The sequence below is a fragment of the Delphinus delphis genome, chromosome 6 (assembly GCF_949987515.2).
Source record: "Delphinus delphis chromosome 6, mDelDel1.2, whole genome shotgun sequence".
Lineage (NCBI taxonomy): Eukaryota > Metazoa > Chordata > Mammalia > Artiodactyla > Delphinidae > Delphinus > Delphinus delphis.
Genome location: NC_082688.1, coordinates 34,991,134 through 35,004,875, shown reverse-complemented (window position 1 = coordinate 35,004,875; position 13,742 = coordinate 34,991,134). Strand labels below are relative to the sequence as shown.

The 13,742-nt window shown below is 45.0% G+C and overlaps 2 protein-coding genes across 5 annotated transcripts; one reads left to right on the top strand and one right to left on the bottom strand.

The window, feature by feature from the left end:
* Positions 1-372: 372 nt before the first annotated feature.
* On the bottom strand, positions 373-5,704 carry EXOSC3 (exosome component 3). Its single transcript, XM_060014500.1, has 4 exons — positions 5,377-5,704; positions 4,480-4,629; positions 1,785-1,936; positions 373-715 (listed from the first exon to the last, which is right to left on the bottom strand). The coding sequence occupies exons 1-4, from the start codon at positions 5,698-5,700 to the stop codon at positions 514-516; spliced, it is 828 nt and encodes a 275-aa protein (XP_059870483.1). The 5' UTR covers positions 5,701-5,704; the 3' UTR covers positions 373-513.
* Positions 5,705-5,818: 114 nt separating this feature from the next.
* Positions 5,819-11,558, top strand: LOC132426587 (uncharacterized). 4 transcript variants are annotated; one of them, XR_011246498.1, is made up of 3 exons: positions 5,819-6,172; positions 6,819-8,202; positions 10,931-11,558. XR_011246498.1 is itself a non-coding variant. In XM_060013376.1 (3 exons), exons 1-3 carry the CDS (start codon positions 5,853-5,855, stop codon positions 11,222-11,224), a joined length of 648 nt encoding a protein of 215 aa, XP_059869359.1. In that variant the 5' UTR covers positions 5,819-5,852; the 3' UTR covers positions 11,225-11,558. The 4 variants fall into 4 exon arrangements, 1 of the variants encoding a protein (XP_059869359.1); XR_009519731.1 differs by having other exon boundaries at positions 5,819-6,932; positions 8,002-8,202; XM_060013376.1 differs by having other exon boundaries at positions 5,819-6,092; positions 6,819-6,932.
* The last annotated feature ends 2,184 nt before the right edge of the window (positions 11,559-13,742 follow it).

The window sequence follows — 13,742 nt, the reverse complement described above, 5'->3', positions numbered from 1 at the left end:
GACTAAATGATTTAATCCATGCAGAACACTTTCGGAACAATACTTGATACGTGGTAAGCACACGATAATTGTTAGCTGTTACATACTCACCCATTAAACAATAGGATTACAGGTGGTTTTTGTTTGCTTTATATTTTCTACATAGTCTACATTTTCTTTGGTGAACATGTTTTACTATCATCAGAAAATAACTTATTTTAATGCTCACTTGCAGTTTATTATAGAAGCTGCACTCTAGCAAAACTAAGGGAGTTAACATCAAATAAACCATAATAGTAACTTTTCGTAAACTTTATTGTAAAAAACTACATCATTACTTTATAATGATTTGTCTCACCCACAAGAACATGAGTGGCAGCCAGTAACTTTTTAATAAAAATATTTTATTTAGGACTCTAATAAGACATCTTGTCTTCTGAAGATTTAATGAGGAGAGGTTCACCTGAGAAACATTCCCCCCAGGGAAACCCAGAGTCTCTTGGCTCAACTGACCCATAAAAAAGCCCACATAGATCAACTTTCTGCCAATCTGGAGAAGATCTGTTTTCTTTGATCTGCTGTCATGTGTTCACAGGCTTCTAAAACGTTTGCCAAAATCAAAGTCTGCTGAATGGTTTTTGCCTTAACCCATATTCTTCCATTCATTCCAAATACTATCTCCAGTGGGTAGAGTTTTCCCACTTCTTGTAGGATTTCACAGTCTGGAGCTAGCAGCCTGGTGAGGAAGAGAAAGAAAATGAAAATAAAGTGGCAGGGTGTGACCTGACTTTCCTTTAGAAGTCTCCTTTTCTGAGCAGTTCTCCACAGTTATTCAGAGCTCCACCAACATCATCCCAAGAACAAGGCACATGACAACATTTGCCCTCTTTCTTCCAAGAAGCTTACCACAGGTCAATGGTGGACTATCCTCTCCAAAGAAATCAAACTCCCTATGTCACCAACTTTACAAAAAATGTATAAAGTTCTTCCTCCACATTGTCAGAGCACCTTAATTCTTGACTTTCAAACTGTAGCTTTTTTACTGTCTATGGTGCTAAGAGAACACTTTAACCTTATTTTCCTGACCATGTAAGTTATTCCTTGGTATTAAATTCAATACTTGGAGAGGAGTGTTGACTCTTTCAAAACATAAAGGTGCTGCTTGGTTAATAACATACTTCTTTAATCTCTTGAACTAATTCTGCAGATCTGCGGAATAAGTAGCAAAGAGATATGCAAGATATGCAAGAACCTCAGTGGCTCTAGGAGTAAAGCCCTTTAATAGGGCATAGCTTTGGGTAGGTAAAGGTCTAAACAAAGAATCTGCTTCTGGGAACTACTAAATCTACCAGGACAGAAAAGAAGGAGCTTTCTGTGAATGTCTGTATAAGCTTGAGGATCATGTCAGCCTAGCTTCATTTGGCTTCCATTATAAGAGAAATTTGATGATATTGTACAATAGTAAATTGCACCTGTATACAAGTGACTAAGAAGTGGGGGAAGGCCAGTTTTCACATTTGGTCTGAGTATATCAGCTATAAGGAACAACCAACCTTCCAGCAGAGAAATCCAGACTCCATATCAACACAAACTATAACGCCAAATACATCCGAATTTGATGTATTCACATTGAGAGGATGGGACTAAATGCATGAGTTTACAACTGTGCTAAAATGGATACTGATTTTTAACTTTGAGGAGCTATAGCCATTGTTATGAAGAACCTAAATCCCACAGATAAGTCAGCTTTCTAAGAAGGTATAATATAAAAGACAACAGGCAAGACAGAAGGCAACAGGACTTACCTTCTAATTAAGCCCAAAGTCACTTTAAAAAGCAGACCATCCTGTCCAATCACACCCATTCCATTGGCTCGTCCACAGCTGTCAATACAGACCATCTCTGGTTCCATATCTTTATTAGCAACCACAAACTGGCCATAGATGAGATCTCCAACCTACAATGATAATTAAAAAACAGTTCATTTCCTCTCAACAAACCATGCTATAGGTGCTGCTGTTGGTTCTTTTCCATAGGTAGCAATGCCAGCCACCTTCAGTTCTGTGGCTAAATGACTGACTACACTCCAGGATTCTCACAGTCACTCTGGAGTTGTGCCTTAAAAGAAGGCAAAATTAACGCACGTACCCCTACCTTTCCCCCACCAGAAAAATCCCCAGACTGGGAGCCATCTCAAAGCCAGAGAATAGGACTTCCCTGGTGACACAGTGGTTAAGAATCCGCCTGCCAATGCAGGGGACGTGGGTTCGAGCCCTGGGCCAGGAAGATCCCACATGCTGCAGAGCAACTAAGCCCAGGTGCTACAACTACTGAGCCTGCGCTCTAGAGCCCCTGCGCCACAACTATTGAAGCCCTCGAGCCTAGAGCCCGTCCTCCTTAACAAGAGAAGCCACCGCAATGAGAAGGCCACAAAGCGCAACGAAGAGTAGCCCCCGCTTGCCGCAACTAGAGAAAGCCCACGCACAGCAACGAAGACCCAATGCAACCAAAAATAAATAAACGAATAAATAATTGATTTTAAAAAAAAAGCCAGAGAATACCCTCTGGGGTTACACTGTAAAATATAGTAGCCACTACCCACATGTAGTTATGTAAACTTACATTTAAATTAATTAAAACTATATATTTAAAATTCAGTTTCTCAGTTGCATTAGCCACATTTCAAATGCTCAGCAGCCATGTGTGGCTAATGGCTACCATAATAGTCAGTGCATATGTAAAACATTAGCATCATCACAAAAAATTCTATTACACAGCACTGCTTTAAAGAATTACAGAAACCCCTGGCATGCAAATTATTCCAAGCAAAATGGAACACTGGTAATTCAGTGACATTTCTCCATGCAAGATTTACTTTAGGGGCTTCCCTGGTGGCGCAGTGGTTAAGAATCCACCTGCCAATGCAGGGGACATGGGTTCGAGCCCTGGTCCGGGAAGATCCCACATGCCACGGAGCAACTAAGCCCGTGTGCCACAACTACTGAGCCTGTGCTCTACAGCCTGCAAGCCACAACTACTGAGCCCGCGTGCCACAACTACTGAAGCCCGCACGCCTAGAGCCCGTGCTCTGCAACAAGAGAAGCCACTGCAATGAGAAGCCTGCACACCGCAACGAAGAGTAACCCCCGCTCGCCACAACTAGAAAGCCCGCAAGCGTCAACGAAGACCCAACGTAGCCAAAAATAAATATAAACAAATTTTTTTTTAAAATTTTATTTTAAAAACCTCAAAGAGTTGAACTTCAAAATGACAAAACTAAGGAAATGGGAGAGTAAACTTGTTCTGTTAAGTACCTAGTATTGTTAGTTCCTCAAGGAACTAGAGGAACAAAACATTCTCTGCCTTTAGAAGCATTTGGTTTCGGAGGGCAGTTGGGATATACATATAAACAACAAACTTCATTCAAGGCTGAATCTAGTAAATAAGAAAAGTGACTGAAAATTAGGGATGTTTCTATGGAGGTGGTGGTGCTCAGCCTGGGTCTTGAAAGATAAGCATGTATTCCACCGGCTAAGAAGGGGAAAGAGTAATCCAAGCAGAGGGAACAGCATGAGCAAAGGTACAAGGGCAGGAAATTATGAATTCAGTAGTGCTCTTAAATAGTTTGGTGTGGTTCAGGCAGGGCCACATGGAGGATATAATTACGGATGAGGGAAGACCTCTGGAGCATAATACCAAGGAAACATGTAGGCTTTGAAAAACTTTTTTTTTTGAGAAAGGGGTGTGTGAGGCTGTCAGCTCTTAAAAGGAGGGGCAAAAGTGTACAGGCAGGCTTTACTAAGGAGGTCAGTGACTAAATCCAATCAAGGGATAGCTAAGGCCTGAACTTGCAAAGTGGAAATAAAGGCGTGTTCATGGAAGATCAGAGAGACTCAAAAAGGATCAATAAGATAAAGCAACTAAAGACACAAGAGAGGTGAGTGAGAAAGGGTAAAGAAACCACCAAATTTCTGGCTTGCTTGGATGGACAGGAAGAGTATGGCCATGCTACCTGAAAAGCCCAAATTGAAAACTTGAGGTAACAAGACTGCTCCTCTGTCGGCTGCAAAAAGGGATTGTTGGGAAACAGTGATGTGACTGAAGCTGTGAAATGCCAGTCCTGGGACCCACATCCAAGATAGATGGATGGCTGATATGGCAATTTCCACCACTCTTCTCTCCTTCCTCTCTGAGCCTATGGCTTACTTCCTTGTCTGGTGTATATGGACATAACAAATAACAGAGAGAACACATATAACCTTCCAACTCAGTAGAGATGAAAACATCCAACAACATAGCAAATGTAAAATAAGTATGTGGTTCCGGTCCCAGAGCTGGAGCATCTGAAGGAACTCTTGAAGCCTGGGGTGATTACACAGATCCTCCAAGATCATCCTATACAACTAGGGAAACAGGATCATTCCGGTAGCCTTCTGGATATTTGAGTGTTTAGGGAACGGATATTTCTTTTACTTTTGAAACCAAAGGTCCTGTCATTACCTGCACATTTGGTCTGTTTCTTTTAGTTGCACCTTCAAATGACAAGTAAGACAAAGAAGCTGGCTCACTCCCTCCAACATCCACTTTGAATATATCTCCAGACTTAGCTGTCACTATGCCAATCACATGGTCTCCTTTCACTGGGACATACTACAAAAGAAAACAGAATGAGAGCACAACCACAAATGACAATCATTTTTAAGACATCTTCAGCAAGTCCTTAGTGGTTACTTTATGTTTGTCATTGTAAATATTTAGAAAATACTTCGAAATCCATGTTTACAAATCGATAAAAATCTTACAACAAACTTTATTATGTCACTTTCAGTAAAAGAAAAACAATCACATGATAAACTCTCGGGTTTCCAGCTTCTAACAGTCTGTTCATTTACGTCACTATCACCTACCTCTTCTGTATTCTTATCAGAAACTCTCTAGCTTCTGTTTGCATATGAGTACAGTGACACAGGGGTCCTTACAACCAAGGAAGGCCATTCCATTGTCAGACAATTTTTTCCTATGTGAGAGTTCTTATTTATTCTAAGAGAAACTGAGCTCCCTGTGACATCTATTCATTAAGCCTGGCTCTTTGGGACCCCGAAAGACAAGTCTTCTGCTCCCTGACCTATGGAGTTTTGAAGACAATAACCATGTCTCACAGCCCTTATCCCCTTACATGCCAAGATTCTCAGACTCCTTTCTCTCCTGGTCGCCCGTCTCGGGCCACGTTCCAGTTGTTCACGGTCCCTCTAAAGGAGGTGCAGAGGTAAGCACAGGACTACGGTGGCTCTTGGCTAGCCTTAACAGAAGAGGGCTCCAGGGCCCCTTCCGTGCTTCTTCCGAAGAGTATTCCCAGCCCTCTCCCGGCCGTACAACCCCTCTGGAGTCGCAGCTCACCCGCTTCTGCTGCGAGTCCACCCAGTAAACGCCACCGCCGTTGCCACTGCCGGGCTCCTTGTGACGGAGGCGGCCGCACTTAGTGACCAGCAGCCGGTCGCCGCAGCGCCGCAAGCCCGGGCCGCACACCACGCGCCCCCGGGAGCGCGCCCCGGCGTTCAGGCGCAGCGGTCGCTCCCCTGCACTTCCTGGGCCTTCTCCGTCCTCCTGTCCAGGGAGCAGCAGCTCCTCACCCGGGAGCACCACCTGCTCTAGCACCGCACGTGCCGCCCGAGCCCTGTAGCCCGCCAGGGATTCCGCAACAACAGCCGCCGCCTCGGCCATAGCGGTCGTCACCACACAGTTTCCGGTTTCCGGCTCAGCGTCCAATCGCCAGCCCGCCCCAGGCTTTCCGTTTCCGGCAGCACAGGCCTGTGGGACTTGAACCTGTTGTGAAGCCGGTTAGTCCTGGGCCGGCAGGTTCCCTCAAGGTGGCTATGATTGTGTCTCTAGCCCCCGCCTGTCCTGCAGTCTGTCTGCAGGTCCGCAGCAGAAACGCGCAGCTTGAGTCAGTCGCGGAGCACCCACTTCCAGTGTCTCGGATCGCAGAGTGGGATACAAGACGCCGCCACCTTTCTTTCCGTGGGAACCTTGGGAAGTTAGCAGAGGGCCTTCAGGAGTTGGCTCTCTCTTCTGACTCCGGCCTCAGAAGGACTGCTGACCTTTTGCCAGGAAAAGTATTTTCTTTTTCAGTGGGAAACTTGTATCTATCCACATTGTGGAAGACACAGGGAAGAATCAGAAGAAAATGAAACGTGTTAGTCTTGCAGCCCCGTTTGTCTCCCTTGCTAGGCTGTCAGCTAGTTCTCATTCTTGGTAGAGCAGGTTCTGGCACGAAATAGATAATACCTGGTGAATGAATGAATGTTAACATTTTGGTGTGCGTTTCTCCCTAGGCTTTTTTTTTTCCCCGCAAATATATACATATCACATGCATATTTCCACATAATTGAGCTGCCCCTACATGGCCTGGGAAAATCAGTAACTGCACTTAAATCCTTGCTGCTGCTGTCGCTGGAGCACGCTTTAGTTGCCTATGTGAGAAGCAGCTGAATTGCAAATCAATAGCATGTCAGGTCTGCCCTTCTGACTTTCAGGGCTCTCACTTGAAATCACAGTTTCATCTGTCAACTGGCACCTCCAATTAGCACTCGGTCAGATAATCCAGTAGGAGTCAGAGCTCCTGGGGACTGGAAAGGCTTGGCTCTGACCGATGGCTTTTAGCTGTCCTCCATTTCTTCTGCCCATCTCTGAGGTATCTGCTTCCAACCTTAATTTTTAGAGTTTTAGGATGTTTAAGACAGATGATCTCTAACATACCCTTGAAATTCTGTAAGATGCTGCTGAGCCAACTGAATAAGATAATAGAGGCCAACTGAAGTGTAACTTTTGTTGTTTTGCAGTCAGATTATCACAGGAGCTGTTCTTGGTCGGTTACCTTTTGCAGAAGGAATGGCACAGATTCTTTTTCTCTTCTCCCCACTCCAACCCAGTTCCAGAGGGTCTGGATCCAGCAGGTATTCGGTGACCACGACTACCTTGATCGCGGCTGACCCAAGGCCATGCCTGTATAGTACTCAATGACGTCGGGTCTGGGCCAGACAGAGTGAGAGATCAGGAAACGGTCCCTGGATTGTCCCTCAGGCACCCCCACATCAATAGAGGAGTCTCTGTCAGAAACTCGGCCCAAACCTGGCTGAGGAGGCATATCAAGGGCACTTCTGTGTGGGAAGCACGTGGGCATCTGTCTGGCTCATTCCCAAGTCCACAGATGAAATCAGAGGCCTGGAGAAGAGTAGTCACCTGAGACCTGAAGCTCAGGCCTGGAGGGGTTAGGTTGAAAGCATCTCGCAGGCGGTGCCCTGCACGTCGGGCCCAGAGGGCTGGGCACATGGGAAGGGCACCTGGCCTTCACGCCGCGTGCCGCTGTGTCAGTGCTTTGCCGCCTTGGCGTCGTGCGGCCGATGGTGAGTGACCGCGCATGGCCGAGGCCTGGGTGGCGGGCAGGCCTGGGGATGCAGAGGTCCGTCCACGTGCAAGTGGCTGGAAGCCAAGACCGCAAGCAAGTGTGCGGAGACAGTCTCCGAGCCGCGGACCCAGACTAAGGCAGCACGCCAGTGCGGTGTTGGGGTCCAATTGGGCAGCGGTTGCGAAGTTCGCGTTTCGGAACGGCGTGTGCAGCCTTTTCTTGGTGTGAAAGTGGCCGCTGCGACTGGGAAATGCAGATGAGGCCCGGGCCAGTGCAGTCGGCGGCGCACTTTCCAGCGTCGAGGCCGCGTCTTGCTTTCGGCCAGAGCGTGGGGTCTTCCCAGCAGATCCGCCTGGGTGGATTAGGACCGCTTCTTGTTTGGGGGGCTTGACGGCCTGGAGCCAGTGCAGCAGGGGCGGTGCTGCCCTCGACTGCCTCTGGGATACACCTTACCATTTCTCAGTATTTCCCTCGGGGAAATGACCGAGTTGCCCTTCGGAGAGGTTGGGCCGTACCACGGCCTTCTGGACTCTTTCCCAACACTTCCTTTTTAGAAATCTGTGCTACTTGAGAAGTTGGAAAAGTGGTATCTCTTGGTTCCTTTTCTTTGTTGACAGGTGGAGTCTGTAACTTTCTATCAACAAGACTAATTGAGCTTTTGCTCTGAGCCAGAAATTCAGCTGAAGCACCTTCCATGCCCTGGGGGAGTTCACTGTCACCACGTGAAAATACCAAGGGTTACGGTGTCTGTAACAACCTGATTAGGGTGTCAGCCCTGAGAATACAAAGGATGAAATGATTGCCTCTGTGGGAGGAAGGTAGGAGTCAAGATAGGTGTCCTGAAGGAAGTAGTATTTGAATGAATCTTTAAATTTTTTTAGTTCACTGGATTCTAAAAATTACAAATGTACTGCATGCTGATTTTCCTTTTGTACATTTATTTATTTATCTATTTATTTTTGGCTGTGTTGGGTCTTCGTTGCTGCGCCCAGGCTTTCTCTAGTTGCGGTGAGCGAGGGTTACTCTTTGTTGTGGTGCGCAGGCTTCTCATTGCGGTGACTTCTTTTTATTTTTTTTGTTAACATCTTTATTGGAGTATAATTGCTTTACAATGGTGTGTTAGTTTCTGCTTTATAACAAAGTGAATCAGTTATATATATACATATGTTCCCATATCTCTTACCTCTTCCATCTCCCTCCCTCCCACGCTCCCTATCCCACCCCTCTAGGTGGTCACAAAGCACCAAGCTGATCTCCCTGTGCTATGCGGCTGCTTCCCACTAGCTATCTATTTTACGTTTGGTAGTATATATAAGTCCATGCCACTCTCTCACTTTGTCACAGCTTACCCTTCCCCCTCCCTATATCCTCAAGTCCATTCTCTAGTAGATCTGTGTCTTTATTCCTGTCTTGCCCCTAGGTTCTTCATGACCTTTTTTTTCCTTAGGTTCCATATATATGTGTTAGCATACAGTATTTGTTTTTCCCTTTCTGACTTACTCCACTCTGTATGACAGACTGTAGGTCCATCCACCTCACTACAAATAACTCAATTTCGTTTCTTTTTATGGCTGAGTAATATTCCATTGTATATATGTGCCACATCTGACTCTTTTTGAATTATGGTTTTCTCAGAGTATATACCCAGTAGTGGGATTGCTGGGCCATATGGTAGTTCTATTTGTAGTTTTTGAAGGAACCTCCATACTGTTCTCCATAGTGGCTGTATCAATTTACATTCCCACCAACAGTGCAAGAGGGTTCCCTTTTCTCCACACCCTCTCCAGCATTTATTGTTTCTAGATTTTTTGATGACTGGCGAGATGATATCTCATTGTAGTTTTGATTTGCATTTCTCTAATGATTAATGATGTTGAGCATTCTTTCATGTGTTTGTTGGCAATCTGTATAGCTTCTTTGGAGCAATGTCTGTTTAGGTCTTCTGCCCATTTTTGGATTGGGTTGTTTGTTTTTTTGTTATTGAGCTGCATGAGCTGCTTGTAAATGTTGGAGATTAATCCTTTGTCAGTTGCTTCATTTGCAAATATTTTCTCCCATTCTGAGGGTTGTCTTTTGGTCTTGTTTATGGTTTCCTTTGCTGTGCAAAAGCTTTTAAGTTTCATTAGGTCCCATTTGTTTATTTTTGTTTTTATTTCCATTTCTCTAGGAGGTGGGTCAAAAAGGATCTTGCTGTGATTTATGTCATAGAGTGTTCTGCCTATGTTTTCCTCTAAGAGTTTGATAGTTTCTGGCCTTATATTTAGGTCTTTAATCCATTTTGAGTTTATTTTTGTGTATGGTGTTAGGGAGTGTTCTAATTTCATACTTTTTTTTTTTTTTTTGGCGGTACGCAGGCCTCTCACTGTTGTGGCCTCTCCCGTTGCGGAGCACAGGCTCCGGACGCGCAGGCTCAGTGGCCATGGCTCACGGGCCCAGCCGCTCCGTGGCATGTGGGATCTTCCCGGACCGGGGCACAAACCCGTGTCCCCTGCATCGGCAGGAGGACTCTCAACCACTGCGCCACCAGGGAAGCCCCTATTCCTAGATTTTTTATTCTTTTTGTTGCAATGGTAAATGGGAGTGTTTTCTTAATTTCACTTTCAGATTCAGTCTTCCTATCCCCCAACCTTCCCTCCTGACCCCACCTGAGTGGAGACCTTGAAAATTGTTCCCTGAGGGCCTTTTGTTGCCAGCCAGAAGCTAAACGAGATAGGTGCATCATCCCCTTTTCCCTGCTGAGATCCTTCTGCCTACTCGCCAGACCTTTGCTCATCCAGGATCAGTCTCTCAAGCATTGTCTCCCTAATGACCATAGGATATAGTGTCACACTATTGTTTGCTGGACTATTCTTCCTATTTTTAGGTGGTTAATGGTTTCCAGTATTTTGCTTTAGCAAGGGTAATGATTATTAGTATAGTCATTGGAATCAAATACACTTGGATTCATATCCCAGCTCTGTCACTCTCTAGCTGTGTGACCTTGGGGAAGTGTGTGACCTCTCTGAGCTTCAGTTTCTTTGCCAATAAAATGGGGAGTGATAAAAAGCATTGCTTCCTAGGATTTTTATAAGAATTACATGAGACAGTTAATATGAAGCATTGAGTACATGCTTAGCACATATTCATTGCTTAAGTATCAGCTATTAATTTTGCAAATATTGTGTCATTTAGGATTAAGTGGGGACAAAGGGATAATTATCTAAGCTTCACTTTTCTCATACAAAAAGGTTGGTATTTGGGGGTCCTTATGTATTAAGAGTCTCTGAGTCTTGTTTCTGAGCTTTCTGATGAAATGGGTGTTTAGAGGAGAAAGAAGTAGTTGGAGTGAGCAAAGAAGATTTCCCAGCAGAGCTAGAGTTCCAGGTTTGCATTATATTGAACTTGACCAAGATACTTACCTGTCTGGAAAGTTTATTGTGGCCTGACTTTGCCTCTTTACTCTAATCTTGGGTTTTTTCATTAATGCTTATTTTGTTAGGCCTTGTGTTTTATTGGCTGTATTGTGATGGACAGAGATTCTGCTTCTAACTGTGTGTTTTCTTGCAGGTCTGTGTGAACTGGAGAAAGTCTGACCTCCCTGCCTGGGAAAAGGCAATGCTGGAATTTGCACTTGCTATTTCCCGAGCTGATGACATAACAGATGACCATTTCAAAAAGCTCGAGGTGCACGGATTCAACCAAGAAGATGCCTGGGATATAGCTGCAATTTCAGCTTTTTATGCCATGTCCAACTGCCTTGCTCATTTTGTCAGTCTTGTTCCCAACAAAGAATTCTATTTGATGGGCAGAACCAATGATGTCAAAGACATCAGGAGTGAACCTGCTGCTCCCAAAGTATAAAAGTCTGAACAGAAAGGCCAGTGTTTACATTTCCAGCACATTGCATTATGAGACACCAGTTGGGAAGTAATTTTTTTAAATGTTTAGTCAATGGATAGGGAAGAAAGTAAATAAATTTGTTCCCTGCCAGCTTGATGAGATAGATCCTAAGGGACATGTGATATCTGGGCCTCGGGGAAACCTTTTACTTTTTTACTTTTGTTGTGATGTGAAAGGAGCATCAGGGACAAAGGAGTTCAGAGGATGCTTTAGGCATTTCTGATGAACTGATATCTGTGAATTTCAGCAATTGAAGTTGAACATATTTTAGCTTTTAAAAATAGTGTTACATGGAAATTGGTCTATATAGACTGTGTTTTGTTTTTTTTGGGGGGGGGGGTTCGCGCGCCTCTCACTGTTGTGGCCTCTCCCGTTGTGGAGCACAGGTTCCGGACGCGCAGGCTCAGCAGCTACGGCTCACGGGCCTAGCCGCTCCGCGGCATGTGGGATCTTCCCGGACCAGGGCATGAACCCGTGTCCCCTGCATTGGCAGGCGGACTCTCAACCACTGCACCACCAGGGAAGCCCTAGACTGTGGTTTGAAATCAATTCTGTGTTAACATGATGGTATATAAAGGCTCTGAAAGGCAGTGGGTAAACAGAAGCAGGCACCAAGTTGTTCTATCTTTAGTGCCTTCTCCATTAACCTCCAGTGATTTTTATTTAAATCATGGTCATCTCAATAGAATTTTAGTCCTTATGTAGTTTATCCTTATTTTAGGGTTTAGTAAAAATTATTTGGAACAAGAAGGTTCTCATATTTTAAGAAGTATAAGAAAAAACCAACCCTGACATTACTAAGCGACTCGTTCTGCATGTTACAACCACCACTGCCTTAAGTGTGTGGCTGTCTTAACTTTTCAGGAGACATTTTCATTATCTAACTGATAGAGGTACATGCAAACCTACAAAATGTCTTTGTTTCCATTTGCCTTCGTTAGATTCTCTAAATTGCCAGGGAATAGTTCTTAATCAGTTTTAGGGCGACAGTTAATTTTGAATTGCCTGAACTGTGAAACCTGGTTATCTTGAGACAGCACAACTCTTGTTGCAGAGCTTGTGTTATTCTGTTGGAACTATATCTTAAATACCTTAGAATATGTAACCTTTTAAAACTGACTTTTGAGGGGAGGAGGCAGGGGCATAAAAAAAAAGGAAAAATATTGAGTTTTATTTTACTTATTGAGAAAGTTAATAGCATTGAATATATCATGGTCAAGGTTTTATACACCAAAATAATTTTAGCCATTGGCCATAACTCGGGAATCAAGTAGAGGGCCTTTATTAAGTATCGGTTGCAGCCAGAAGTTGTAGGTCACTAAGGGACATTATTTGTTAATTATAAAACAGACCTCTACCCCTAACATGGGGAATATCTCCAGAGTAATGGCTGCCTTGATCTCCTCTGAACACTTGCTTCTTGCCATTTTTCAGTCAGCTCATGGACAGAAGAGTTGAATAACTACTAACTTTGCTGGTGGGAGGAACTGCTGAATGTTCAGCCCTCTCTGAGTCTCATTCCTTTACTTTTGAGATCTTTCAGACTATCCTAAACAGTCACCAGATGGGAGCTTTCTATAACTCAGGTCTTGATCAAGGCCTAGAAGGGTTGTCAGTTCTTATACCTACCTCTTCTTATACCTCAGGCTTCCCTTCATTGAAGACTCTCCTTCCCTCCCCAAGAAACACACCAGTTCGTTAATCTTTTTCTGCAAACAAGTCCTATGTATTTGTCTTCAACAGCAGTGGTGAAGGGCCTTGCATCTGTTATGCCCTGCTTGGCAGAGGTAAGCAGGACTGACGGTGGGCTCTATTGCTTGTAAGGCTGAATTGATTCAGGTCTTCAGCTCCCCTCAGTGACTCCTGACTGGATATATGTTCCTTCCTGCAGAGAGGAAGGCTTTGGCCTTGATAAAGTCTTGACCTAGTAGGTCAAGTAACTGGGAGTTGGGCAGAGCTCCAGCGCACCAGTAAGCCCCATTTCCAGGCAATGTACAAACCAGGGCTTTTTAGTGCAGAAGTTAACCCGAGTCCCTAGATTCCCAGGCTGTGTAGGCAGTACACCATGCTACTTACTATGCGTGAGCAGCCCATAATATGGTCATTTCTTACCTTCGCTGGTCTCAGTGTAGAGATGATTATGTAAACAGTACATAATCATACCCAGCCTCTTGGACTGACTAGTCAGGCCCTGTCATCCCCAAGGACACAGTCTGGTCACTGACAACCACATACCGATAATGTCACAAGCGGTGCCCAGATGCTAAAGTTACTCCATGCAGCCCAGACCCTGGGCATCCTCAGTTGCGCGCCCACGCACCTAGTCGCTCCAGACCTCCAACCCTCCGGGACGCGGTACCCACAGTCGGGCGGTGTCCCTGCTTTCTTGGTCCCCAGCGGATGATGGCCGAGAGGCGGCGCGGGTTTCCCAGCCGGTGGGGTTAGGCCAACGTACGCCGGAAGTGGCGGCTGGGGCGGG